The 26081-nt window shown below is 42.6% G+C and overlaps 2 protein-coding genes across 5 annotated transcripts in view; one reads left to right on the plus strand and one right to left on the minus strand.

Annotated features, from left to right (window-relative positions):
* The first annotated feature begins 1957 nt into the window (after positions 1 to 1957).
* Positions 1958 to 4875, plus strand: LOC139557198 (E3 ubiquitin-protein ligase TRIM35-like). The gene has a single exon (XM_071371674.1). It carries the CDS (start codon positions 2401 to 2403, stop codon positions 3682 to 3684), a length of 1284 nt encoding a protein of 427 aa, XP_071227775.1. The 5' UTR covers positions 1958 to 2400; the 3' UTR covers positions 3685 to 4875.
* Positions 4876 to 9272: 4397 nt separating this feature from the next.
* The window catches only part of LOC139557213 (TOX high mobility group box family member 2-like), a 135653-nt gene continuing 118844 nt past the window's right edge, over positions 9273 to 26081 (minus strand). For all 4 annotated transcript variants that reach the window (XM_071371721.1, XM_071371719.1, XM_071371718.1 and 1 more), the window contains 5 exons: positions 21172 to 21399; positions 13549 to 13629; positions 11683 to 12054; positions 11175 to 11311; positions 9273 to 10750 (listed from right to left, as the gene is read on the minus strand). In XM_071371721.1, coding sequence (XP_071227822.1) covers positions 10708 to 10750; positions 11175 to 11311; positions 11683 to 12054; positions 13549 to 13629; positions 21172 to 21399 — 861 coding nt within the window. In that variant the 3' untranslated portion in view covers positions 9273 to 10707. The remainder of the gene's footprint in view (positions 10751 to 11174; positions 11312 to 11682; positions 12055 to 13548; positions 13630 to 21171; positions 21400 to 26081) is intronic.

Raw genomic sequence — 26081 nt, forward strand, 5'->3', positions numbered from 1 at the left:
GACACAAAGGCTCGTACAAGATAACTTCTATATCCTAACATCACTTTGTCAGGCAAAGACTCAACATCAAAACTTGGAAGAACAGACGACTCTTGTTTCAACACTCACGCTACCCTGTCTGCGCCGCACCAAAGGACGCGCATCAAACACAGGGAATCTTCCCCTTCAGTTGGTAAACTTTCACATTTACTGCTACCCCAGTAATCACTCCTTTCAATGGCACCCTTTTCTTGAGAGCAAAACAATTCACATCTCTTGTCCCCATGTTTAACGCAGAGCGACTGCTCCCTCTGACCAGCAGAAACACATAATTATCACAAGATCACTTCTGGTTGCCTTCACTGATTTCACAGCACCCAACTCTGTTTTCACCCACCCTGAAAACACAAATGGATCATCTAAAAAGGCAAGGGTCCACTTTTTCCAAAAATGTCACTCCTACCGTCAGAAACTCATCTTTATCCTGACCCTCGGTGCAAGCCTCGGGCTCTGAGAACTCCGCCACACTTACCACCTCTGATACGTCGCCGTCATTCACTTCCATTTCTCCTCCTGTCTTTGATCCGGCGTACAGATCACTCTGCTTACACTTCCTACCATTCTTCTTGAACAAACCATCTCCCCTTTCTCCGATTCAAGCTCACCCTCTTCATTCCCTCTCTTCGATCTCTGCCTCTCTTTTCCCTCCATTTCTCATCCATATTCATCACCTTATGATAATACTGCACTTGTCCTGACATACATCTTGTTCTTGCCTTCTCAATGGATGCCATTTTCTTAGGCCTAATACCATTGGCAGTAAATTGGTTAAATGTACTTTAGTCAGAAACAGTGCAACAAAAGCCCCAAAACTAACACGGCTCAGGATATGACCCAGTTGCAGACACAGGTTCAATACACAGAGTAGTTTATGAAACTACAGGAGGCGGGCAAAGGGCAGGTCGAGGACAGGCAGAGGTTTGTAACCAGGTCCGAGTTCGACAGGTACAGGGCGGCAGGCAGTCTCATGGGTAGGGCAGGCAGAAGTTCATAAGCAGGTCAGAGTCAGATAAATACAGGACAGCATGCAGGCTCGGGGTCAGGGCAGCCAGAAATGTCAGGGCAGCCAACTATAGCAATAGGAGTACAGAAAAACATGCTGGTAGGTTTGACGAGACAACAGACAAACAGAAAACGCAGGTATAAATACACAGGGGATAATGGAGAAAATGGGAGACACCTGGATGGGGGTGGAGACAAGCACAAGACAGGTGAAACAGATCAGGATGTGACAAAACGTGTGCTATCAGACGAGCAAGTACAAAGGCAAACCTCCCGGTTGTTCTGGAGAGGTCTCCAACGAGCGCTACTTAAACTCTAGATTGGCTTCTACTGTAGCATTTCTTAATGTGGAAGCGAAAAAACGAAGCGGAAATCAGCGAGTTCAGCCCCCTTTAAGGAAGGATCACATAATTCCAACCCCCTGAGCAAACATTTGATAGTTGTATCTGGCAGTAATTTACTAACCTTGGCTTCATGCCTGAACAGACAACACACTCTAGGTGGCAGTATGCACCTTTCAGTTTGTTTACCGACTGTCAATAAACTTATAGAACTAGAAGAAGAAGAAATTGACTATAGTACTTTAAAATGGAGATTGCCCTCAATGGCACTGCTCATGATGTCACAGGAGCCATAATGGAAAATATGTGGCATCTATCCAACTCTTGGATACACAGCTATGCATGTTGCCACATCTTTCGACCAAAGGTTTTCCTCAGGCAGCATTAGAAGGTTAATGTGTCACTAGGTAGAGAACATTACATGATAACGATAACTACAGTATTTTTTTATTGAATCTTTATTTAACTAGGCAAGTCAGTTAAGAACAAAGTCTTATTGACAATGACAGCCTACCAGGGAACAGTGGCTTAACTGCCTTGTTCAGGGGCAGAACAACAGATTTTTACCTTGTCAGTTCATGGATTCAATCTAGCAACCTTTCGGTTACTGGCCCAACGCTCTAACCACTAGGCTACCTGCCGCCACGGTAGGCAACAGTATGTATACTATTTAAAATACAAATAAATAATATAAAGAAAACGTGTGTGGGTAAATGTATGTGCTGCATAAAGGAAAATAAAGTCAAACATATGAAAGTTTAGCACAACCTAGAATCCCCTCCCACCCATGTCTCACTAGTAGAAAGCTGTCGAAAGTGAAAATAGATTTTCACTCTCTTTCACTTTCACTCTCACTGCGATACACAACTGGATTTTTTCTCCTCACAAATACCAAGAGACTCAACAATTACAAGGATATACCATCTAAATGGTAAATTCTAAGCGCACCTGTAAAAAGTGAAGGTTGTAAAGTTGATCAAAGTTTATTGACTGTAGTTAAGTTTCTGGATAATCTACAATGGCAACTCCTGCTTCTGTCCATGAGCTGCTGCTGGACACCCTGGATAGCTTGGTCTTAAGCGAGCTGAAGAGATTTCAGTATCTACTGACTAAGAACATGTTAGATGGCCGGTTTCCTATTCCTAAGAGCTGTCTGGAGAACGCTGACAGGGAGGACACCGTGGAGAAGATGGTCAGCGCCTACTGCCATGAAGGAGCAGTGAAGATCTCACTGACGATCCTGAGGAAGATGGACCAGAATGATCTTGCTATGAAGCTGGAGAGAGGCACTCTAGAAGAGGTGCCAGCACTGAAAAAGACTGTGTTTGATCAAAAGGAAGAACTGAAATCCAATTTAGAGAGTCTTCGAAAGAATCAAGAAAAGTACAAAAGCATGGAGGTCCACATTAAGAAGCAACGTGCGGACGCAGAGAGGCAGATGAGGGAGCAGTTTGAAAAGTTCCACCAGTTTCTGAGAGAGGAAGAAGAGGCCAGACTGGTTGCGCTCAGGGAGGAAGAGGAGCAGAAGGGCAGGGCTATCGTCAGCGAGATGGAGAGAATTCTCAAGCAGATCTCTTCTCTTGAACAGGACCTGCAGAAAGACGACCACACATTCCTTGTGAGCTACAAATACACCCAGAACAGCACACTGCCGGGTACACAGCAGGTCTCAGGAGTGCTTATTGACATGGCCAAACACCTGGGAAACCTGCAGTTCAGAGTGTGGGAGAAGATGAAGGAGATAGTCCAATACACTCCTGTGATTCTGAACCCCAACACTGCAAACCGCTGGCTCTCCGTGTCTGATAATCTGACCAGTGTGAGATTTAATAACATAGGTCAGCAAATCACTGACAACCCAGAGAGGTTCGCACAGTATGCCAAGGTTCTGGGCTCAGAGGGCTTCAGCTCAGGGAAGCACATCTGGGAGGTGGAGGTGGGGGACCACCCTGAGTGGAATCTGGGCGTAGCTAAAGAGACCATTGATAGGAAGGGGGAGATTCTTGCTTCACCAGGTTATGGAATCTGGGCTATACTGAACAGGAATGGTGTGTATCAAAGTGGAAAGGGTGAGCCTCTTGCTTTTGAGAAGCTGAAGAGGATCCGAGTGCAGCTGGACTTCACCAGTGGGGAGGTGTCCTTCTACGACCCCAAAGATATGACACACATCTATACTCATAAAGACACGTTTGCTGAGAGACTGTACCCATACTTTCTTGTTGGACTGGCTGGTGGTGCCAACAACCCTGATATACATATCTGCCAATCAGAGGTGTCTCTGACAGTAATGGCATCTCAGTGAGGCATGTGATCACATCTTACGATTGAAACTTATAAAAATGAATTCAAAGGCTAGAATCTTGCGCAGAAAAAAATACCATTTGGGATAATGATTTGTAATAATGCCTTGAACAGAACAGTAATTGAAGAAAAAATAAATAATAATATAATTTATGCTTAGCTAATCCTCGTCTGTGAGACTTGTGGTGTTAATCGTAGGGGCTCGATTCAATCCATTTTGCTGAAGTTCAGTGCCATATGAAATTTAAAGGTAATTTCCAATTGAGCCGGGATATGCAGCTTTTACCGTGAATGCAGTGTCCGCGACCGCGAAAAAATTGCCTTTACATTTCAATCGCTCTATAGAGCTGAACTTCAGCGATACGGATTGAATCAAGCCCTAGTTCTGATGTGAATAAAGTTGATTGAAAAAATTTGACCAGAATTCAGACTGCTTGATTGGTTAGTGGCTTTCAGTACGACATGATACACATGCATTCTTATATATTTTTCCCATTGCTGAATTCTAACCTCAGTGTAATAGCATGTACGATTTCAAGACTGTGCTCAAAACATTTGTCCTGGGTCATGTTCATTCGATACCAAATGGAAGGAAACGTACTGAAACAGGAAGTGGATACCTGGACTTTTAGTTTTCTGTTGCAATAGGGGCCCTGGACATTTACCCCAGCACACACATCACATTCCTTCCAGCAGATGCCGTTAAAGTATAACAAATGGAAGACCAATTCAAATGGAAAGTTCAAATCAGTTAACCTCAGGAAACAGTGAGCACCAATTTGCTTTTGTGTTTTCTTCTATTACATTAAAGAGATCTTTTTGATACTGTTGCAAAGCTAACTAAAAAGCAGCATTCCCCAAGTGAGGATGGCTTTCACTTCAGCAGTAATAAATTCATGAACTTCTTTTAGGAAAAGATCATGATCATCAGAAAGCAAATTACGGACTCCTCTTTAAATCTGCGTATTCCTCCAAAGCTTAGCTGTCCTGAGTCTGCACAACTCTGCCAGGACCTAGGATCAAGAGAGACACTTAAGTGTTTTAGTACTATATCTCTTGACACAATGATGAAAATAATCATGGCCTCTAAACCTTCAAGCTGCATACTGGATCCTATTCCAACTAAACTACTGAAAGAGCTGCTTCATGTGCTTGGCCCTCCTATGTTGAAAATAAACTTGATTTGATTTGATTCTCTTGTACTTTTGTATACTTTTAGCCAGTAGTTCTGAAAGTAGGGCTCACGAGCCAAAAGTTGCACAGTACGCCACATACACTGTGTATACCAAACATTAGGAATGCCTAATATCATCATCATCATCATCATCCTTATCAATCACATATCTCCCTGTTACAGAACACTTACTGGAGACTAACCTTGAACAGATTCCTCCTCTGAGTATGTGTTTTATATAGGGGCTTTGCGTTCTATGGAAAATAATGAACAACCCACGACTCACCAGCCCCCTTAGTAAAAGTACCTTTAATAGAAAATTACTCAAGTAAAAGTTAAAGTCACCCAGTCAAATTCTACTTGAGTAAAGTATTTGGTTTTAAATATATTTAAGTATCAAAAGTAAATGTAATTGCTAAAATATACTTAAGTATCAAAAGTAAAAGTGTAAATAATTTCAAATTGCATATATTAAGCAAACTAGATGGCACCATTTTCTTTCTTTTTTTTTACATTTACAGATAGCCAGGAGCACACTCCAACACTCAGACATCATTTACAAACAAATCATTGTGTTTAGTGAGTCTGCAAGATCAGAGGCAGTAGAGATGACCAGGGATGTTCTCTTGATAGGTATGTGAATTGGACCATTTTCCTGTCCTGCTAAGCATTAAAAAATGTCAGGGAAAATGTATGGAGTAAAAAGTTCATTATTTTCTTTATGAATGTAATGAAGTAAAAGTTGTCAAAAATAGAAATAGCAAAGTAAAGTACAGATACCCCCAAAAAACGACTTAAGGAGTACTTTAAATTATTTTCACTTAAGTACTTTACACCACTGATCAGAAACGAGTATTCAACAATGCCATGGTATAACTAACAGTAAGGCTGCGATTCAATCCAAGTTATAGAGCAGTGCACTGGACAGCTGACAACTGCCTTTTAAAGGTTATTTATGCCGATGTTCTCAGTGTTTACCATGAGTATGATCCTGGCTAACGCCTATAAAAGTCAGATGTCCCGTGCGCTGCTCTATGATTGAATAGTAGAGGTTTGTCCCAACCAGGCTGTGTAACCTAGGAGAAGGTGTGGTGTGTGTATTGAGTAATGTCACACGGCCTGTGACTTTCCTCTCTACAGAGGCTGAGGAAGTGGAGGAACAGAGCAGGAGGTCATGTCCCTCAGGCTGGTCCAGGCTGGTTTGTTAGTACCCAGAGAACATGGCTTGAGGCAGAGGTATGCCGATATTTTGACGCACCTCTTCCACTCGCAAAGATTCCATTGTCTACTACTGTATATTGAGTCTAAAAGATAAATTGTAACAAACTTACTTGTCAGCGCTGACTCTGTCTCTCACCCCTCCTATAGCACTTTGAGGTGAAACTTGCACCCGTGCACTGTTCAGCAGAGCATCATTTTGTGTATCAAATGATTTAACCTATGCCTGGATCGGAGGATTGGACCATGTTCAGTGCCTATGTATTATGTCACACCTTGCTATACAGTAGGTTTGGGTAATGTTAGAACAGAGCCACTAAGGCCCTGCACACACTCTGATGTACAACACATTGGACACAATGGTTGTGATAAGACTGATCTTTTTTTTTTATACAACATAGAGTTTGGGCTCGATTCAATCCGTATAGCTGAAGTTCAGCGCTGTAGCGTGATTGAGTATTAAAGGCGATGTTCCCGCGTTCACGGAGACTGCATTCAAGTTAAACGCTGCACATGTTGGCTCAATCGGGAATTACCTTTACATTTCAAGAACACTACAGTGTTGAAATTCGGCGATACAGATTGAATCGAGCCTTTTGTCTGTACAGAAATGTTCACTCAACCATTGTGTGATGTCTCCACAAAGCTGCCGTTATTGTTTCCCCCCCCCCCCCCCCCCACCCAAAATGAACTCAACAATTACAATGGCAACAGAGAGCCTTGTATCGGGAACGTGGGAGGTACAGAACTGTCATTTGATTCTAATCACTCACCTCATCTTCAAATTCACTTAATTTCAATTGGAGAGGTCATTTTTTATTGTTGTTTCCTCGATAGGTGAGAAATGCTGTAGTGTTGCAAATTATGAAAACAAATGTTATTCTGCGTGTGTTAAAATAATCTGTTAAATCCTGGGAAACGTAAACTGGAAACAAAACTGAAATTGATTTAGTCCATATACCAGATACTCTATATAGTATAATGTTACAGTTTTGGTAACAATATCCTACATGTGTTTACACTCAGTGCTCTTCAGAATCTTTGTACAGCATCACTGCTCTTGTCTGAACTCTGTATTGATTCATGACTGAAATACAATGTAAATCTATTTTTCTTTCATCAATAGTATTTCATTAATGTTGCCTTTAATGCCAAATGTCATTGATGTAACTGCTAATACATGCATGATGTATTTTCTGTAAAATGTCCCAAGTGTCATTAGTTATAAGATTATAAGATTAAAGGGATAGTTCAACGATTTTACAGTATTAGGTGTTATTGTTTAAAAACATGTCCAAAGCTAACACTAGAGGGCGCTATATTATCATGTTTTACAGTTATAGGCTGTGTGTGTCAGAGAGAGAGAGAGAGAGAGAGAGAGAGAGAGAGAGAGAGAGAGAGAGAGAGAGAGAGAGAGAGAGAGAGAGAGAGAGAGAGAGAGAGAGAGAGAGAGAGAGAGAGAGAGAGAGAGAGAGAGAGAGAGAGAGAGAGAGAGAGAGAGAGGATATTTTTTGCAGAATTCTGCATGCAGTCTCAATTTGGTTTTTGTCCCATTTTGTGAATTCTTGGCTGGTGAGCGGACCCCAGACTTCACAACCATAAAGGGCAATGGGTTCTATAACAAATTTTTAGCCAGATCCTAGTTGGTATGTCAAATTTTATGTTCCCACCTTTGATGGGTAAAAATATCCTCTGTGTACAACGTAAAACACCAAATAATGCATGCAGAGCAGAATTAGGCCGATACGGCTAATTATCTAAATCCAGAAAAGAGCTGTTAAATTCTACAACCACCTAAAAGGAAGCAATTCCCAAACCTTCCATAACAAAGCCATTACCTACAGAGAGATGAACCTGGAGAAGAGTCCCCTAAGCAAGCTGGTCCTGGGGCTCTCTTCAAAAACACAAACAGACCCCACAGAGCCCCAGGACAGCAACACAATTAGACCCAACCAAAACAAAAATATAATTGCTTGACATATTGGAAACAATTAACAAAAAAACTGAGCAAACTAGAATGCTATTTGGCCCTAAACAGAGAGTACACAGTGACAGAATACCTGACTACTGTGACTGACCCATATTTAAGGAACACGTTGACTATGTACAGACTCAGTGAGCATAGCCTTGCTATTGAGAAAGGCTGCCGTAGGCAGACCTGTCTCTCAAGAGAAGACATGCTATGTGCACACTGCCCACACAAAATGAGGTGGAAACAGAGCTGCACTTCCTAACCTCCTGCCAAATGTATGACCATATTAGAGACATATATTTCCCTCAGATTACACAGAACCACAAAGAATTCAAAAACAAACCCAATTTTGATAAACTCCCATATCTAATGGGTGAAATACCACAGTGTGCCATTCACAGCAGCAATATTTGTGACCTGTTGCCACAAGAAAAGGGAAACCAATGAAGAACAAACACCATACAACCCATATTTATGTTGATTTATTTTCCCTTTTGTACTTTAACTATTTGGACATAATATGACATTTGAGATGTCTTTATTGTTTTGGAATTTTTGTGAGTGTAATGTTCACTATACATTTTTTTAGGTGTTATTGTTTAAAAACATGTCCAAAGCTAACACTAGAGGGCACTATATTATCATGTTTTACGGTTATATGTTTCGTGTGTGTCTGAGAGAGAGAGAGAGAGAGAGAGAGAGAGAGAGAGAGAGAGAGAGAGAGAGAGAGAGAGAGAGAGAGAGAGAGAGAGAGAGAGAGAGAGAGAGAGAGAGAGAGACAGAGAGAGAGAGGTTGGATAGATTAAATGTATTTTCTAACTCTAATCCATCTGTGAAATTCATAAGTGTTTTTTATATTTTCAGCTAGGCCTAGCAGTACCGTGCGCACTGCATCAACTCTTATAGTCTTCTCATCTTCATAGTCTAACCTGATGAAAATGAAAACATGCTAAGTGAACAAAGACATCTACATTGGTTCAGACAACTAGCAGCTAAATAACTGATATGTGCACATAACAAAACATACAAGATTGGTATAAGTTTCCACCATTGTAAAATCCTCACGAGAAAGTGTGCAAATGCACACATCTCAGAAGGGCGAAAAATTTGGCCTATCACGTGAGGCTGCCAAGCCTTGAGAGGAACTAGCCTTTCACTCGCTAGCCTCACCATGTAAATGTGATAAACCTAATAAGAACATGTAAATATAAGCAGAGGCAAACAGTTTATTTTCCACTTATTTTTTTTTATTACACACAAAAGAAAACAAAAGAAGCATTGCAACACAGAATTAACCAAATGCTGACAAAAAGTCAATGCACCAGCAAGAAGTGATGTACAAATAATAATTATTCAAATTACCATGGAATTTAATAATAATAATAATAATGCACCCTGATGAAAAACAAGCCAAAACTTTACTTCATATCATTCATAAATAGATTAGAAATCTGTCAACCGAATTAAATAGCATTACTATATTGTGAAACCATGTTCTTCAACTAAAGGAAATGGGTTCTCTCATCGCTGTCTTTACAAATAAAATAAGTACTTTTGGCAGGTTTGTGCGCAAATGAAATATCTACCTGGCAACCATACCATAGAAACTTAAATTGTGCTACAGTGAAAAACTAAAAGGTTTTAAGAATTAAATGCATTTTTTTTCTCTCACAACAAATCATAAAGATAAAATCAACACAATTCTAAAACACCTAATGAAACTAGTCAAAAACTTTAAAACCCACTGTTATGTTTTTATCTTTAGTAACATTTCACATTTAGCAAGTGGTGTTGGGGATTGGGGGGGGGGGCATGGTCCGCTGGACCAGGAGAGGTTTAAACTAAGGGAGAGGTTTCACCTTTGACCTCTTCAGTCCAGTAACATCCTGAGGCCAGTGTAACGGGTGTCCAAAATGGCTCCCTATTCCTCATCTAGTGCACTACTTTTGACTAGAGTAGTGCCCTAGATAGGGAATAGGGTACCATTTCAGACACAGACACTCTCTCTCAGAGAGCCCCCAATAACAACTGGGGAACTGAATCATTTGCAGTCTTTGTATTTCTCTCTTCATTAGAGGAGTTAGCCTGGTCCCAGATCTGTTTGTGCTGTCTTGCCAACTTATATGGCCAATGTCACCATTGGAGTTGCAAAGACAGCACAAACAGATCTGGGATCAGATTTAGTGTGTATTCCCTCACTGAATCCAGGCCGCACAAAAATCACATAACCAGACAAAATAATGTAAAAAGCAAGGGGACTGCGGTTAGATACACACATCTGGGTATAGGGGGCCAGGTTCCATCTTGGTAGATATTTACAATCACTCTGAGAAAAGAAAAACGGGACACTTGTGTTTCTCCCCTCCAGACCTACAACGACCCCTTTGTCAAAACAAAGACAGACATTTTTTGGGGGGGTTTGTGTATAGTATGTTGATGTGAGCTTAAAGCTCAACCCCCCACAAAATGGAACGTTCATGGAAAAAATAAGCAAGGCTCCTGTCCAGTCTAAGTGCTTGGCAAAAAGGTGAAGTAGTAGCAGTCTTTGGGATTTTAAAAATCCTTCAGAAAAAAACAAGCCGGAGGAAAAAGATACATTGACGTTGTTAATGAATGTTGGAAAACTCCCTGGAGTCTTGACTTTTGGAGGTCCACCAGCTTCAAGTGAGGTAGAGAGGCTTGTCCCGAACTCCCATGCCACTGCTGATGAACAGAACAAAGAGAAGATGCTGTCAAAACAGGCAAATGTTGGTCCAGAAACGAATGCATTGAATGGCAGTCTTAAAACTATTTCTTCAATTCTGTATTATTTATTTGGTGGCAAAGTAGTTGTGTGTTACTAGCATAGCAGTGGAAGTGAATGAACAGTGACGTTGCATGATCTTGTGCTGGAAGAATGCATGCATGCTCAAATGCCTACATTCCATATAACAATGTGTACTAAGTCAAACAAAGGGAAACTTCATTGGATGTCACACTTTCTCACGGTGTAGGGAAAAGTGTTATTTCACTACTACCGCTTTTGAATAAACAGTACGACTCAGCCTCAAGCCTCACTCATCTGGCAAAGCACTGTTGATAAAACTGTTCCTCGTCCCAGTATACTAGGTTATCACAACGTGATCACCTGCAGTGGTTGGGCCCACAGTCCCGGTTGCAGTACTCGGCATCCCAGTCGGGCTTCTGTCCATGCCCTGGGTTGGGCGCCCCAGGAGACTGAGACCCACCCACACTGTTCTGGTAGTCCTGAATGTGAGAGAACCCCTGTAGCAGAAGGGGAAACAGAAGGGTGCTCTCTTTAAAACCACTACCATTTCAAATGTTCCAATGTGGTTGGAGTGCCCAATAGGAAGAGGTTCACGTCCACTGCAGGCAATGGGGTAATGCTCAATTTACTTTAAGTTGGGGAGTAAGTGGACACTGGCTTCATTTCGAATTGATCCCTAACCCTGGTGCAGATCTAGGATCAGAATGGATACCATGGTCTTTAAGGTTTTTCCTATTATTAATAATAGTCCAATCACCCGGTGTTATGAGATCCTTAAAGCAAACATTATATCAGTGCTCTATCACCTATTTCAAATGTTTCCACAACACTACAGGACTGAACACTAAACAACAGAGATAGGACTAACCTGTTGGCTGAGAGGAGGTGAGTGCAGAGACCCCTGGAGCCCCATTGAGTGCGACTGGACCTGCTGCATGCGCAGAGAGCTCTGGTGCAGGGCGAGCTGGGAGGGGTGAAGGGGCGGGCTGATCTGGAAGGGGGAGGGGGGAGAGGTACTCATGCTGGGCGGCAGCATCTGGGATTGGCTGAGGGTCCGGGTCAGGGCATGGCGGGGCGGCCCGGCGAAGCTCTGCAGGTCCGACAGGGGGAAGGAGCCGGGGCCCAGACCGTAGGGGGAGGAGGGCTGCGGAGGCATGCTGTACAAGGGCTGCTTGGGGGGCAGCATGTGGGAGGGCTGGCTGCTTTGGGCACTTTTTGGTTCGACGGGGTCGTCGTAGGTCTGGAGGGGAGAAACAAAAGAAATAGGAAGTAGCAAGAGTTAGAGAAAGCACAAATAGTTATATGTGTAAATGTGTAAAAATGTCATGATTTCATATACTGTTGGAGAGTGGACTCTCCCCCTAAAACTCATCTCTCATCTATGGAATAAATTAGTCAAACACATTCATTAAACTCTTCCTATTATCTTTGACTACAATGGCCACAGCAGAAAGAGACGAGTTTACAAGCCTTAGCCCCAGTCAGTGTTATTCAGGATTGTATTCATTAGGGCACAACATAGTAAAACATTTTAACATTTTGCGTGATGCAAAATGTAAACCAATGTTTCTTATTGGACAAGTTCAGATAGTACCTCCCCTATTTTGGCCTGTTTGCTTCTGTGTCGTACCCTAATGAATGCAACCCAGAACTGCTAGGTCATGTATCATGCGACTTATAGGCTCCTTATGTATATCGTGGGTGAATCATTCAGAGCAGGTGCAGCCCTCGTCTTGCCCCCGCCCCCCAACCCACACCCAACCCAGACCCTATGATGAGCTGTCAGATTGCTTATCTGCACCTATCAGTGTTGATTACAGGGGTAATGGAGCCCATTTGTATGAATTGTGCCACCATATAATGATCAGTGGACACCATGACAGTTGGATGGGAATAGAGAGGGCGTACACACACACACACACAGAGAGAGGGAAATGAGACTGTGTGCCAGGAGAACAAATGGAATGACAAAAGGAATCTCCCAGACGCTACATTGTGGCCTGTTAACGCGACACGGCACTAAACAATGCAATTCCACCATTCCTTCCTTCCTTCCTATCCATGTTGCTGCACAGGAGATAGGGCGCCATTACTCATAGGCAAAAAGGAGAAAGCCATAAATCTAAATTAGCAGTGAGGTGTCACGCGGAGAAAATGCAACAAAAACCCAATTATGTGTAGTATTGAATTGGATGCACATTCTTGTATAAGCAGTGAAACAGAAGACATGATGGATGCATCAATAACAAGAATAAACCATTAGTTCCATTCATGTGTCTTGTATGAACAGGCATAGCTCAGCTGTGGAGAAACATAGGACTATGTCTGGACAGACCAGACAGAATTAACATTTCATGTAACGACAGACAAAGATATTGGCTCAATGAAATACTGTGTACATATAGGACATACATACATACATACATACATACTGTATACACAGGGCATATATACAGTATGCTTCGCAAGCACTAAAATCACTAAACTCCCTTTCTAACAAAGCTTAATAGCTTCATATCTTTTTGTGCATAAGGGAGAGAATAGTATGACCTTCCTCTATCAGAACAACTGTCCCAACCCCCAACCTATGGAAATAAGGTATTGTCCCTATGGTATACAGTATTGTTGCAACACCCCACCTCCACTCTTCTTTAGCCCCTCCCCCGCCATTAGCCAAGATTTTCCATCCAATCCATCATCACTCTAAGCAAGCCTGGTGTGTCATAAGTGTTACCTTGGAAACCAGACTCGCTCTGTACGTGGCAAGGGCTTTCAGGTACTCTTTCTTGGCCGCCTCGGTTCTCCTCTTGTACGCCTGGAAATCAAAGAAGAAGGAAAATGAGAAGAGGTCTACACAGACATACAAACACACTCACAAATGTTTCCCTTTCCATACATCATTTCAAGAGGTCTTCCTCCACAGTCATTTAGCAGACGCTCTTATCCAAAGCAATTAGGGTTAAGTGCCTTGCTCAAGGGAACAGCCAGATTTTTCACCCTGTCGGCTCAGGGATTTGAACCAACGATCTTTCAGTTACGGGCCTAACGCTCTTAACCGCGAGGCTACCTGCCGCCCACACATCGTTTATATAGAAGAAAAATTAACACTCGAACTCTCCATAATTTTAGCGCTACAACAGACATTGCATCATGTGAATTCTAAATGTGGCCAATGCTTTCGTGCTCCAATCAAGTGCATCAGTTATGTTTAAAATCCTATTGTGTGTATGTGTGTGTTTGTGTGTGCGCGTACGTGTTGTGTGCACCCACGTGCGTGCACATGCGTGCCTGTGTGTGTACATTTTTGTGTGCGTGCGTGCATGCACATGCGTGCATGTTGGTCTGTGTGTATGTTGAGGGGGGTTGTAAATAACAAGCCCAGTAAGCCCCAGGAGAGAAGAGTTGTGGGGTAGATGGCACCATTGGTAGGTAAACCACCACAATCATTGGAAAACAAACTGAACGATCTACGATTAAGACTATCCCAGCAACGATACATTAAAACCTGTAATATATTATGTTTCACCGAGACATGGCTAAACGACGACACGGATAATATAGAACTGGCTGGCTTCTCAGTGCATTGGCAGGACAGAGCAGCTACGTCTGGTAAAACGAGGGGAGGGGGTGTGTGTTTATTTGTCAATAACTGCTGGTGCAGTCTAATATTAAAGAAGTCTCGAGGTATTGCTCGCCTGAGGTAGAATACCTCACGATAAGCTGTAGACCACACTATCTACCAAGAGTGTTCTCATCTATATTATTCGTAGACGTCTATTTACCACCACAAACCGATGCTGGCACTAAGACCACACTCAACGAGCTGTACAAGGCCATAAGCAAACAGGAAACCGCTCATCCAGAGGCGGCGCTCCTAGTGACCGGGGAATTTAATGCAGGGAAACTTAAATCCGTTTTACCTAATTTCTACCAGCATGTCACATGTGCAACCAGAGGGAAAAAAACTCAAAACCACCTTTACTCCACATACGGAGACGCATACAAAGCTCTCCCTCGCCCTCCATTTGGCAAATCTGACCATAATTCTATCTCCTGATTCTTACAAGCAAAAACTAAAGCAGGAAGTACCAGTTACTTGCTCAATATGGAAGTGGTCAGATGACGCGGATGCTACACTACAGGACTATTTTGCTAGCACAGACTGTAATATGTTCTGGGATTCATCCAATGGCATTGAGGAGTATACCACCTCAGTCACTGGCTTCATCAATAAGTGCATTGACGACATCGTCCCCACAGTAACCATACATACATATCCCAACCAGAAGCCATATCCCAACCAGAAGCCAGAGCTGCTGCTTTCCAGGAGCGGGACACCAACCCGGACACTTATAAGAAATCCCGCTATACCCTCAGACGAACCATCAAACAGGCAAAGTGTCAATACAGAACTAAGATTGAATTCCACTACACCGGCTCTGACGCTCGTCGGATGTCGCAGGGCTTGAAAACTATAACGGACTTCAAAGGGAAAGCCAGAGCTGCCCAGTGACGTGAGCCTACTAAATGAGCTAAATGCCTTTTATGCTCGCTTCGAGGCAAGCAACACTGAGGCATGCATGAGAGCACCAGCTGTTCCGGGCGACTGTGTGATCCCCCTCTCTGTAGCCGATGTGAGCAAGACCTCAAGGTTTTACTGTTAACCTATAAAGCGTTACATGGGCTTGCTCCTACCTATCTTTCCGAGTTGGTCCTGCCGTACATACCTACGTACGCTACGGTCACAAGACGCAGGCCTCCTAATTGTCCCTAGAATTTCTAAGCAAACAGGGCTTTCTCCTATAGATCTCCATTTTTATGGAACGGTCTGCCTACCCATGTGAGAGACGCAGACTCGGTCTCAACCTTTAAGTCTTTACTGAAGACTTATCTCTTCAGTAGGTCATATGATTGAGTGTAGTCTGGCCCAGGAGTGTGAAGGTGAACGGAAAGGCTCTGGAGCAACGAACCGCCCTTGCTGTCTCTGCCTGGCCGGTTCCCCTCTCTCCACTGGGATTCTCTGCCTCTAACCCTATTACAGGGGCTGAGTCACTGGCTTACTGGTGCTCTTTCATGCCGTCCCTGGGAGGGGTGCGTCACTTGAGTGGGTTGAGTTACTGACGTGATCTTCCTGTCTGGGTTGGCGCCCCCCCTTGGTTTGTGCTGTGGTGGAGATCTTTGTGGGCTATACTCGGCCTTGTCTCAGGATTGTAAGTTGGTGGTTGAAGATATCCCTCTAGTGGTGTGGGGGCTGTGCTTTGGCAAAGTGGGTGGGGTTATATCCTTCCTGTTTGGCCCTGTCCGGGGGTTTCTTCTGATGGGGCCACAGTGTCTCCTGACCCCTCCTGTCTCAGCCTCCAGTATTTATGCTGCAGTAGTTTATGTGTCGGGGGGCTAGGGTCAGTTGGTTATACCTGGAGTACTTCTCCTATCTTATCCAGTGTCCTGTGTGAATTTAAGTATGCTCTCTCTAATTCTCTCGTTCTCTCTTTCTTTCTCTCTCTCGGAGAACCTGAGCCCTAGGACCATACGTCACGGCAAACCGGGCATGATGACTCCTTGCTGTCCCCAGTCCGCCTGGCCTTGCTGCTATTCCAGTTTCAGCTGTTCTGCCTGCGGTTATGGAACCCCTACCTGTCCCAGACCTGCTGTTTTCAACTCTTAATGATCGGCTATGAAAAGCCAACTGATATTTATTCCTGATTATTATTTGACCATGCTTGTCATTTATGAACATTTTGAAAATCTTGGCTCTCTAATTCTCTCCTTCTCTCTTTCTTTCTCCCTCTCGGAGAACCTGAGCCCTAGGACCATACGTCACGGCAAACCGGGCATGATGACTCCTTGCTGTCCCCAGTCCGCCTGGCCTTGCTGCTATTCCAGTTTCAGCTGTTCTGCCTGCGGTTATGGAACCCCTACCTGTCCCAGACCTGCTGTTTTCAACTCTTAATGATCGGCTATGAAAAGCCAACTGATATTTATTCCTGATTATTATTTGACCATGCTTGTCATTTATGAACATTTTGAAAATCTTGGCTCTCTCTAATTCTCTCTTTCTTTCTCTCTCTCGGAGGACCTGAGCCCTAGGACCATACGTCAGGACTACCGGGCATGATGACTCCTTGCTGTCCCCAGTCCATCTGGCCTTGCTGCTATTCCAGTTTCAACTGTTCTGCCTGCGGTTATGGAACCGCCACCTGTCCCAGACCTGCTATTTTCAACTCTTAATGATCGGCTATGAAAAGCCAACTGAAAATTATTCATGATTATTATTTGACCATGCTTGTCACTTATGAATATTTTGAACATCTTGGCATAGTTCTGTTATAATCTCCACCCGGCACAGCCAGAAGAGGACTGGCCACCCCTCATAGCCTGGTTCCTCTCTAGGTTTCTTCCTAGGTTTTGGCCTTTCTAGGGAGTTTTTCCTAGCCACTGTGCTTCTACACCTGCATTGCTTGCTGTTTGGGGTTTTAGGCTTGGTTTTTGTACAGCACTTTGAGATATTAGCTGATTTACGAAGGGCTATATAAAATAAACTTGATTTGATGTGATGATTTAACAGTCTCCATATGAAGTGCATTCGGAAAGTATTCAGACCCCTTGAATTTTTCCACATTTTGTTTTGTTACAGCCTTATTCTAAAATGGATTAAATAGTTTCCCCCCCATCATCAATCTACACATAATACCCCATAATTACAAAGCAAAAACAGTTTATATTTTTATTGAGGAAATGCATAAAAAAATAAATAATGGAAATATCAAATTTACATAAGTATTCAGACCCTTTACTCAGTACTTTGTTGAAGCACCTTTGGCAGCGATAACAGCCTCAAGTCTTCTTGGGTATGACTCTACAAGCTTGACACACCTGTATTTGGGGAGTTGCTCCCATTCTTCTCTACAGATCCTCTCAAGCTATGTCAGGTTGGATGGGGAGCGTTGCTGAACAGCTATTTTCAGGTCTCTCCAGAGATGTTCGATCAGGCTCAAGTCCAGGCTCGGATGTTCGGATGACATTCAGACACTTGTCCCGAGACAAATCCTGCTCTGTCTTGGCTGTGTGCTTAGGGTCGTTCTCCTGTTGGAAGGTGAAACTTTGCCTTGTGTCTGAGGTCCTGAGCTCTCTGGAGCAGGTTTTCATCAAGGATCTTTCTGTACTTTAATCCGTTCAGCTTTCACTTGATCCTGACTAGTCTCCCAGTCCCTGCAGCTGAAAAACATCCCCACAGCATGCCGCTGCCACCACCATGCCTCACCGTTGGGATGGTGTCAGGTTTCCTCCAGATGTGACGCTTGGCATTCAGGCCAAAGAGTTCAATCTTGGTTTCATCAGACCAGATAATCTTGTTTCTCATGGTCTGAGAGTCTTTAGGTGCCTTTTGGCAAACTCCAAGTGGGCAGTCATGTGCCTTTTACTGAGGAGTGGCTTCCGTCTGGCCACTCTACCATAAAGGCCTGATTGGTGGAATGCTGCAGAGATGGTTGTCTATCTGGAAGGTTCTCCCATCTCCACAGAGGAACTCTGGAGCTCTGTCAGAGTGATCATTGGGTTCTTGGTCACCTCCCTGACCAAGGCCCTTCTTCCCCAGTTGCTCAGTTTAGCCAGGCGACCAGCTCTAGGAAGAGTCTTGATGGTTTCAAAGTTCTTCCATTTAAGAATGATGGAGGCCACAGTGTTATTGGGGACCTTCAATGCGGCAGACACTTTTTGGTACCCTTCCCCAGAACTGTGCCTCGACACAATTCTGTCTCGGTGCTCTTGGGACAATTCCTTTGACCTCATGGCTTGGTTTTTGCTCTGACATGAACTGTATACTGTACTTCCATTCATTTTTTTCAACTAGTAACGGGGGACCTTCAGACAAGTCTTGTGAGGCGTGGGCATCCTAGAGCAAAACAACTGCATCTCCGTGTTTGTGAGAGTCTCACCTTTTCACGGAGGGTTATATTAGTTTTGTAGACCAAACTGTTCGGATGTTACAGACAGGAGTTGGCAGATCGACTGTACCAACTTCAGACGAGTTCCAAGACGCTTGTGGGGGTTGTAGCAAAACGGAGAATACCATCGTGTTAGTGAGAGTCTCATCTTTCCATAGAAGGGTCATAATAGTTTGTAGGCCAATTTTGTGAGAAGACCAATTTTCGGGATGTCTCATGGTCTGACAAACATTGCTCTAGCTCTGTCACCTTTCACCACAGATGCGGAAGTGTGACATTGGTGAATGTGGTGGATTGAGACGCATCCAATGCCAAAAGACAGATCTCTCAGATCTCTTAAACTGACAGATTTTTATGTGACTTTTGAATGACTACCTAATCTCTGTACTCCACACACAATTTTCTGTAAGGAATTTCAAACACAGATTCAACCACAAAGACCCTGGAGGTTTTCCAATGCCTCGCAAAGAAGGGACCTATTGGCAGATAAAATACATTTTAAAAAAGCAGACATTGAATATCCCTTTGAGCAAGGTGAAGATATTAATTACACAACATTGTAATTACTCCACAATACTAACCTATATGACAGATCGAAAAGAAGGAAGCCTGTACATAATAAAATAATTCCAATACATGCATCCTGTTTGCAATAAGGCACTAAAGTAAAACTGCAGTAAAAAATAATTTAACTTTATGTCCTGAATACATGTTTGGGGCAAATCCAACACAAAACATCACTGAGTACCACTCTTCATATTTTCAAGCATGGCGGTGGGATGCATCATGTTTTGTGTATGCTTGTCATCGGCAAGGAACAGGGTGTTTTTTGGATAAAAAGAAACAGAATAGAGCTAAGCACAGGCAAAATCCTAGAGGATCCGTATGCTTTCCAACAAACTCTGGTAGACAAATTCATCTTTCAGGAGACAATAACCTAAAACACAAGGCAAAATATACTCAGGAGTTGCTTACCAAGATGACATTGAATGTTCCTGAGTGGCCTAGTTACAGTTTTGACTTAAATCGGCTTGAAAGCTATGGTAAGACTTGAAAATGTCCCCCATCCCTCCCATCTTTGTATCCTACATAATAAAATGTAACTTCAACTGCTTTCAATTGAAAATCCAGATGACAACTGCTGTGGGTGTCGCTTCAGGCAACTTAGTTAGTACCTTGCCCTAAAATACAATACAGGGGAAATGTAATATTCCATTCTAGATTAGAACTTGTCACGGTTTTCTTCCATAGGTGAAGGAGAGGACCAAAATGCAGCGCGGCTAGTGTTCAACATGTTTAATAGACGAATAAAACAGTAACACTAATACAAGTAACAAAATAACAAATGTGAAAACCGAGACAGACCTATCTGGTGCAGACAAAACACAGAGACAGGAAACAATCACCCACAAAATCCCAACACAAAACAAGCCTCCTATATATGATTCTCAATCAGGGACAACGATTGACAGCTGCCTCTGATTGAGAACCATATTAGGCTGGACACAGAAACAGACAAACTAGACACACAACATAGAATTCCCACCCAGCTCACGTCCTGACCAACACTAAACAAGCAAAACACATAAGAACTCTGGTCAGGACGTTACAGAACTCACATGATAGGCTCTACTCTATATCAGCTGCTGCCAGGACAGTTAGAAAGAGGTACACCATTGCAGTGGGTTGCAGTCTGTCAAAAACAGGTTTGTCTGTAAAATGTCTAACTTAATTTGACTACATCAATTTAATGTTCAACTGTTGCTGCTACACATGGAGGCTCTTCTTGTGTTTCCTCTTTGGCTCAAATACATTTTTTATAAATAAAATAATTTTAATCAGAGTCAAGGAACTGGGGATAAACAGACTGATTTTCTTTAGAAAAGAGCAGAACTAGCTCATTAAGGTGAGTTCTTTTTTTTATTTTACCGTTATTTTACCAGGTAAGTTGACTGAGAACACGTTCTCATTTGCAGCAACGACCTGGGGAATAGTTACAGGGGAGAGGAGGGGGATGAATGAGCCAATTGTAAACTGGGGATTATTAGGTGACCGTGATGGTTGAGGGCCAGATTGGGAATTTAGCCAGGACACCGGGGTTAACACCCCTACGATAAGTGCCATGGGATCTTTAATGACCTCAGAGAGTCAGGACACCCGTTTAACATCCCATCCGAAAGACGGCACCCTACACAGAGCAGTGTCCCCAATCACTGCCCTGGGGCATTGGGATCTTTGTTTAGACCAGAGGAAAGAGTGCCTCCTACTGGCCCTCCAACACCACTTCCAGCAGCACCTGGTCTCCCATCCAGGGACTGACCAGGACCAACCCTGCTTAGCTTCAGAAGCAAGCCAGCAGTGGTATGCAGGGTGGTATGCTGCTGGCCCAGCAATGTGTGTATGTGCGTGTGTACCTGTTTCTGCTCCTCCCCCAGGCTGTCCCACATGGAGGCCACGATCTTGGACACATCCCCGAACGTGGCGTTGGGGTTGGAGCCCTTGATGGCCGCCTGGGTGTCCCTGAAGAAGAGGGCGTAGGCTGACACGGGCTTCGACGGCTCGTTGGGGTCCTTTTTCTTCTTCTTCTTCTGCGGTTTGGGCTTGGGCTTCGTCATCTCCGAGGAGGGCCGCTTCTCCCCTATCTGGAAGGGCGAGAGGAAAGGAGAAGGGAGGGAAAGAGGCAGAGAGAGGATTGTAAGCAACGACTGACATTAAAGTCCCAACAAATGCTGATCTCAATAAAATGGTTTATAGTGGTTCCGCCTATTCTACTTCCATGGTTAGTCATTCTAAAATGATAACAGATAACTGTGGAAGCTGAGATGTAGATGGTACCTTAATCTTTTGTTTTCTAGGTAAATGGTAGGGAAGGGGGCCTGTCATTGTAAAAGCCCTGTATCGAAAGAAACAGAACTTGAACCAATCTTCTCACAATGGTATCCCCAACAAGACAGTGGAAAGACAGGTCAGATATTTCCTTGTAGGGAAAACCCTCGACAAGGAAGGAGAGCAACACTGTTGTATTAATCACAAATACGACATCGATGGAACAGGACTGCTCGGGCGGTACCCTTCACAAACAAGAGTACACAAAGAACAAATTAGAGGAGGGTTCTGAGAAACCAAGAGCCCCTTCTTCTGAGAAGAGAAAGAAAACAAATCAGTTACTGAGGACGAGGGTGAATGGCGGCTGACATTTTTGGACACCATCACCTGAGTCTATCTACCTCCCCCAGAGTACGGTTACATTTAAGGACACGACCTGAGGTAGAGAGACTGGGCAGAGCGCCATGGTCTGAAGGAGAGAGGAGGACACTAGGTAGAACCTTATCACAACTAAATGTTGTTTTATACTACTCATTCACACTATATGCTTGACTCTGCATTTGTTTTAAATGTTTTTGTTTCTGGGTGAGGAGAGAGGATAAGTGAGTCAATTGAAAGCTTGGGATGGTTAGGTGGCCATGAAATGATTGCCAGATGAGTGACAGATGAGAATATCGAAAGGATTTGAGCAGACGAATTCCAAACTGCAGCTCTAAATAGTAATTTGCAGGAAAAATAAGACCACATGACACCTTCTTGTAAGAGCTAACCGCTTGGTTCATTAAGAATAATCATAAACAGCCATCATAATATATTTTACACAGTAAAGTACAGCTTTCTCCTATATTCGACATTGACGTCTATCAAATGTTTATGAAGACATTAGTCACCTGGCACATAAAGCTTCGAAGAAGTCAAATCCAGGTCAACTTAGCCTCGGTGTGATTCTTTATGGAAATTGCATTCCTCCTGATGTGAGCAGAGCCCATCAACCATTTGAGGAGGGAGAAAAACATCAAGTGGAGAGAGGCTGTAGCTAATGGAGGACGGAAAGGAGAAGTGACTGCGGCTTGATGTGCCATTAAGAGTCCTGGTGACCATAAAGAAAAATAATCACATTTGATAGCCTACATAATTACCAAATATATAATGATCATCTATGATTGTGTGGAATGAAAGATGTATGCATTCTTAATATAAGGCTGAACCCATGACTCAAGTGACCATTTTAAGGGCTTTTTTCAGGTAGTGTAGTCACCGTCATATAAGACTATACAATCTATTTATCTCCAAATGTCATGTTTATGTTACCATTGTGTTAGATTTGACAAAATACAACTACTTTGAAAATGTTCTGTGAAAAAAAACATTGATCCATACTGCTCTAGTATTAACAGGCAATCAGGGACACAAACCATGTGAAATAATTCTGAATGATCACTTGACTAGCAACTATCAAATGGCAACTCTAGGATGTTGAAAGCATTCCCATTTCATACAATCATCATTCCTTTTAACTGCGCTTTCTAAACAGAAATGATTGCCTTTGAAATGGCATTGTTTAAGAAACCATTTGAAACAATATCTTCCACACAGCATGAAATTAGCTAATCAGAATCGGAGACTCGCAAACGCTTGGGTATAAAAAAGGGTCACTTGAATATAACTTTGGATGTGATGTGGATGCGGAAATTAATGAAGATACCCCATTCAAAGTGAAAATGCACTCCTGCCTGCTCTCTCTCTCTCTCTCTCTCTCTCTCTCGGTTGAGATAGTATACATTTTTTTTCTCTCCATGAGTGTGTGGTTTCATAAAAATAAAAAAAACTTCCACTTTTATGCAATTAGGCAAAAAAAGCTTTGAAATGACATCTGTTCCCCTCTGCCTTTGATGTGAAAGCTGAATAAATTGGACTAGAGGTAATGAAATTACAAACTGAAAAGCAAAATCATTTCCAGGAAAAATCATTTATATTTATAAATGGCAAAGCACAGCAACCCGTCAGAGAAAAATAAAGAAGGAAATTCTCTCATTGCACCATTTTCTCTCTGTATACAGTATGATAGTTGGCTACACTAGACAGAGAAGAAACAAAACTTCAATGGAACATCAACTCAGATGGAATAGAATACTGATGAAATGGAACGGATGAATATCATTTGTAAAGCTGGGTAGCCTATACGGTCAAGTGTCAATGCCGTTGTACAGTAAAAGAAGCTTACTGATGGCATAAAGCAAGATGGTCGTTCAAATTAACTGAACCTGCAGTTATAATATGTGCAGTCTTGTTTACAGATCAAAATAGAAATGGCCACTCTCCAACCACTACACCACACAGTCACCAACTGCTGATTGCACTATACTATAAACATATAACAAAATTGTACATAGATGGTAAATAGATTTTCAGTTCGCAAGTCTAGGCCTGGATTTGAAAGTGTCAGCTCTATGGCCATACAATCAGCATTGCTGTTGTCAGAAATGTGGAGAGGAAGAGAGGGGAAGAGGATGATGGGGAAGGGGGAGGGGTTGCTGTAATTCTGCATGGACAGCACTGTGCAGAGAAGACGAGATTAGATTTGACAGCCTGATACCTGCGTCACTGTCAAAACTGGAGAGAGGGGGACGGAGAGAGAGAGGGAGTGGTTGTTTAATCAAAGGACCCAGCACATACGTATATTTACACATCAAATGAAAAGCAAAATGGAACCCAGAAAGGGTAAGGTTATCTCTAAAACGTCTCCCAAGGGCTGTGTATCACTTTCAAATGGGTGGGAATGTGTACAGTGCCTTCAGAAAGTACATATTCATACCCCTTGACTTATTCCACATTTTGCTGTGTTACAGTCTGACTTCAAAATTTGTATAATAAAATAAAATTCTCACACAATACTCCACAACGCAAATTTATTGAAAATGAAATACATAAATATCTAATTTCAATAAGTATTCACACCTCTGAGTCAATACTTTGTAGAAGAACCTTTGGCAGCGATTACAGCTGTGAGTCTTTCTGGGTAAGTCTCTTAAGTGCTTTCCACACCTGGATTGTGCAACTTTTACACATGAATCTTTTCAAAATTCTTCAAGGTCTGTCCAATCGGTTGTTGATCATCGCGAGACAACCATTTTCAGGTCTTGCCATAGATTCCAAGTAGATTTATGTCAAAACTGTAACTCGGCCACTCAGGAACATTCACTGTCTTCTTGGTAAGCAACTCCAGCGTAAATTTAGCCTTGTGTTTTAGGTTATTATCCTGCTGAAAGGTGAATTCATCTCCCTGTGTCTGGTGGAAAGCAGACTGAACCAGGTTTTCATCTAGACTTTTGCCTGTGCTTAGCTCCTTTCCAATAATTTTTTATCCTGAAAAACTCCCTGGGCCATAACAATTACAAGCATACCCAAAACATGATACAGCCACCACTATGCTTGAAAATATGGAGAGTGGTACTCAGTAATGTGTTAAATTGGATTTGCCCCAAACCTAACATGTTGTATTCAGGACAAAAAGTTAATTGCTTTGCCACATTTCTTTGTAGTATTACTTTAGTGCCTTGTTTGCAAACAGGATGCATGTTTTGCAATATGTTATCACTGTGTCAACTAGGTTATTATTGTGGAGTAATGTCACGCCCTGACCTGAGATATCTCTGTTTTCTTTATATTTTGGTTAGGTCAGGGTGTGACTAGGGTGGATACGCTAGTTTTTGTATTGTCTAGGGGTTTTGTATTGTCTAGGGGTTTTGTATTGTCTAGGGTTTTGTATGTCTAGGGTTTTGTAGGTCTAGGTATTTGTATGTTTATGGTGGCCTGATATGGTTCCCAATCAGAGGCAGCTGTTTGGCGTTGTCTCTGATTGGGGATCATATTTAGGTAGCCATTTCCCTTTGGTGTTGGTGGGTTCTTATTCTATGTTTAGTTGCCTGTCTGCACTATTCATATAGCTTCACGTTTCGTTCGTTTTGTTAGTTTGTTCAGTGTTCTTTCTTTAATAAAAGAAAAATGTACGCATACCGCACTGCACCGTGGTCCGATCTTTATGACGAACGTGACAAGTAACGACAATATTGTTGATCCATCCTCAGTTTTCTACTATCACAGCCATTAAACTCTGTCACTGTTATAAAGTCAAGTCAAATCAAATCAAATTTTATTTGTCACATGCGCTGAATACAACAGGTGTAGACCTTACAGTGAAATGCTTACTTACAAGCCCTTAACCAACAATGCAGTTAAGAAAATACCTAAAAAAAAGTATGATATAAGAAAAACAAATAATTAAAGAACAGCAGTAAATAACAATATATACAGGGGGTACCGGTTCAGAGTCAATGTGTCAATGTGCGGGGGGACCGGTGTCGAGATAATTGAGGTAAGTATGTACACGCAGGTAGGGTTATTAAAGTGGCTTTGAAATAGTCTGGGTAGCCATTTGACTAGCTGTTCAGGAGTCTTATGGCTTGGGGGTAGAAGCTGTTTAGAAGCCTCTTGGACC

The sequence above is a fragment of the Salvelinus alpinus genome, chromosome 28, assembly GCF_045679555.1.
Source record: "Salvelinus alpinus chromosome 28, SLU_Salpinus.1, whole genome shotgun sequence".
NCBI lineage: Eukaryota > Metazoa > Chordata > Actinopteri > Salmoniformes > Salmonidae > Salvelinus > Salvelinus alpinus.

Bases quoted from the DNA above. Each gene is read 5' to 3' on its own strand.
- LOC139557198 (XM_071371674.1), top strand. From the start codon at position 2,401: ATGGCAACTCCTGCTTCTGTCCATGAGCTGCTGCTGGACACCCTGGAT.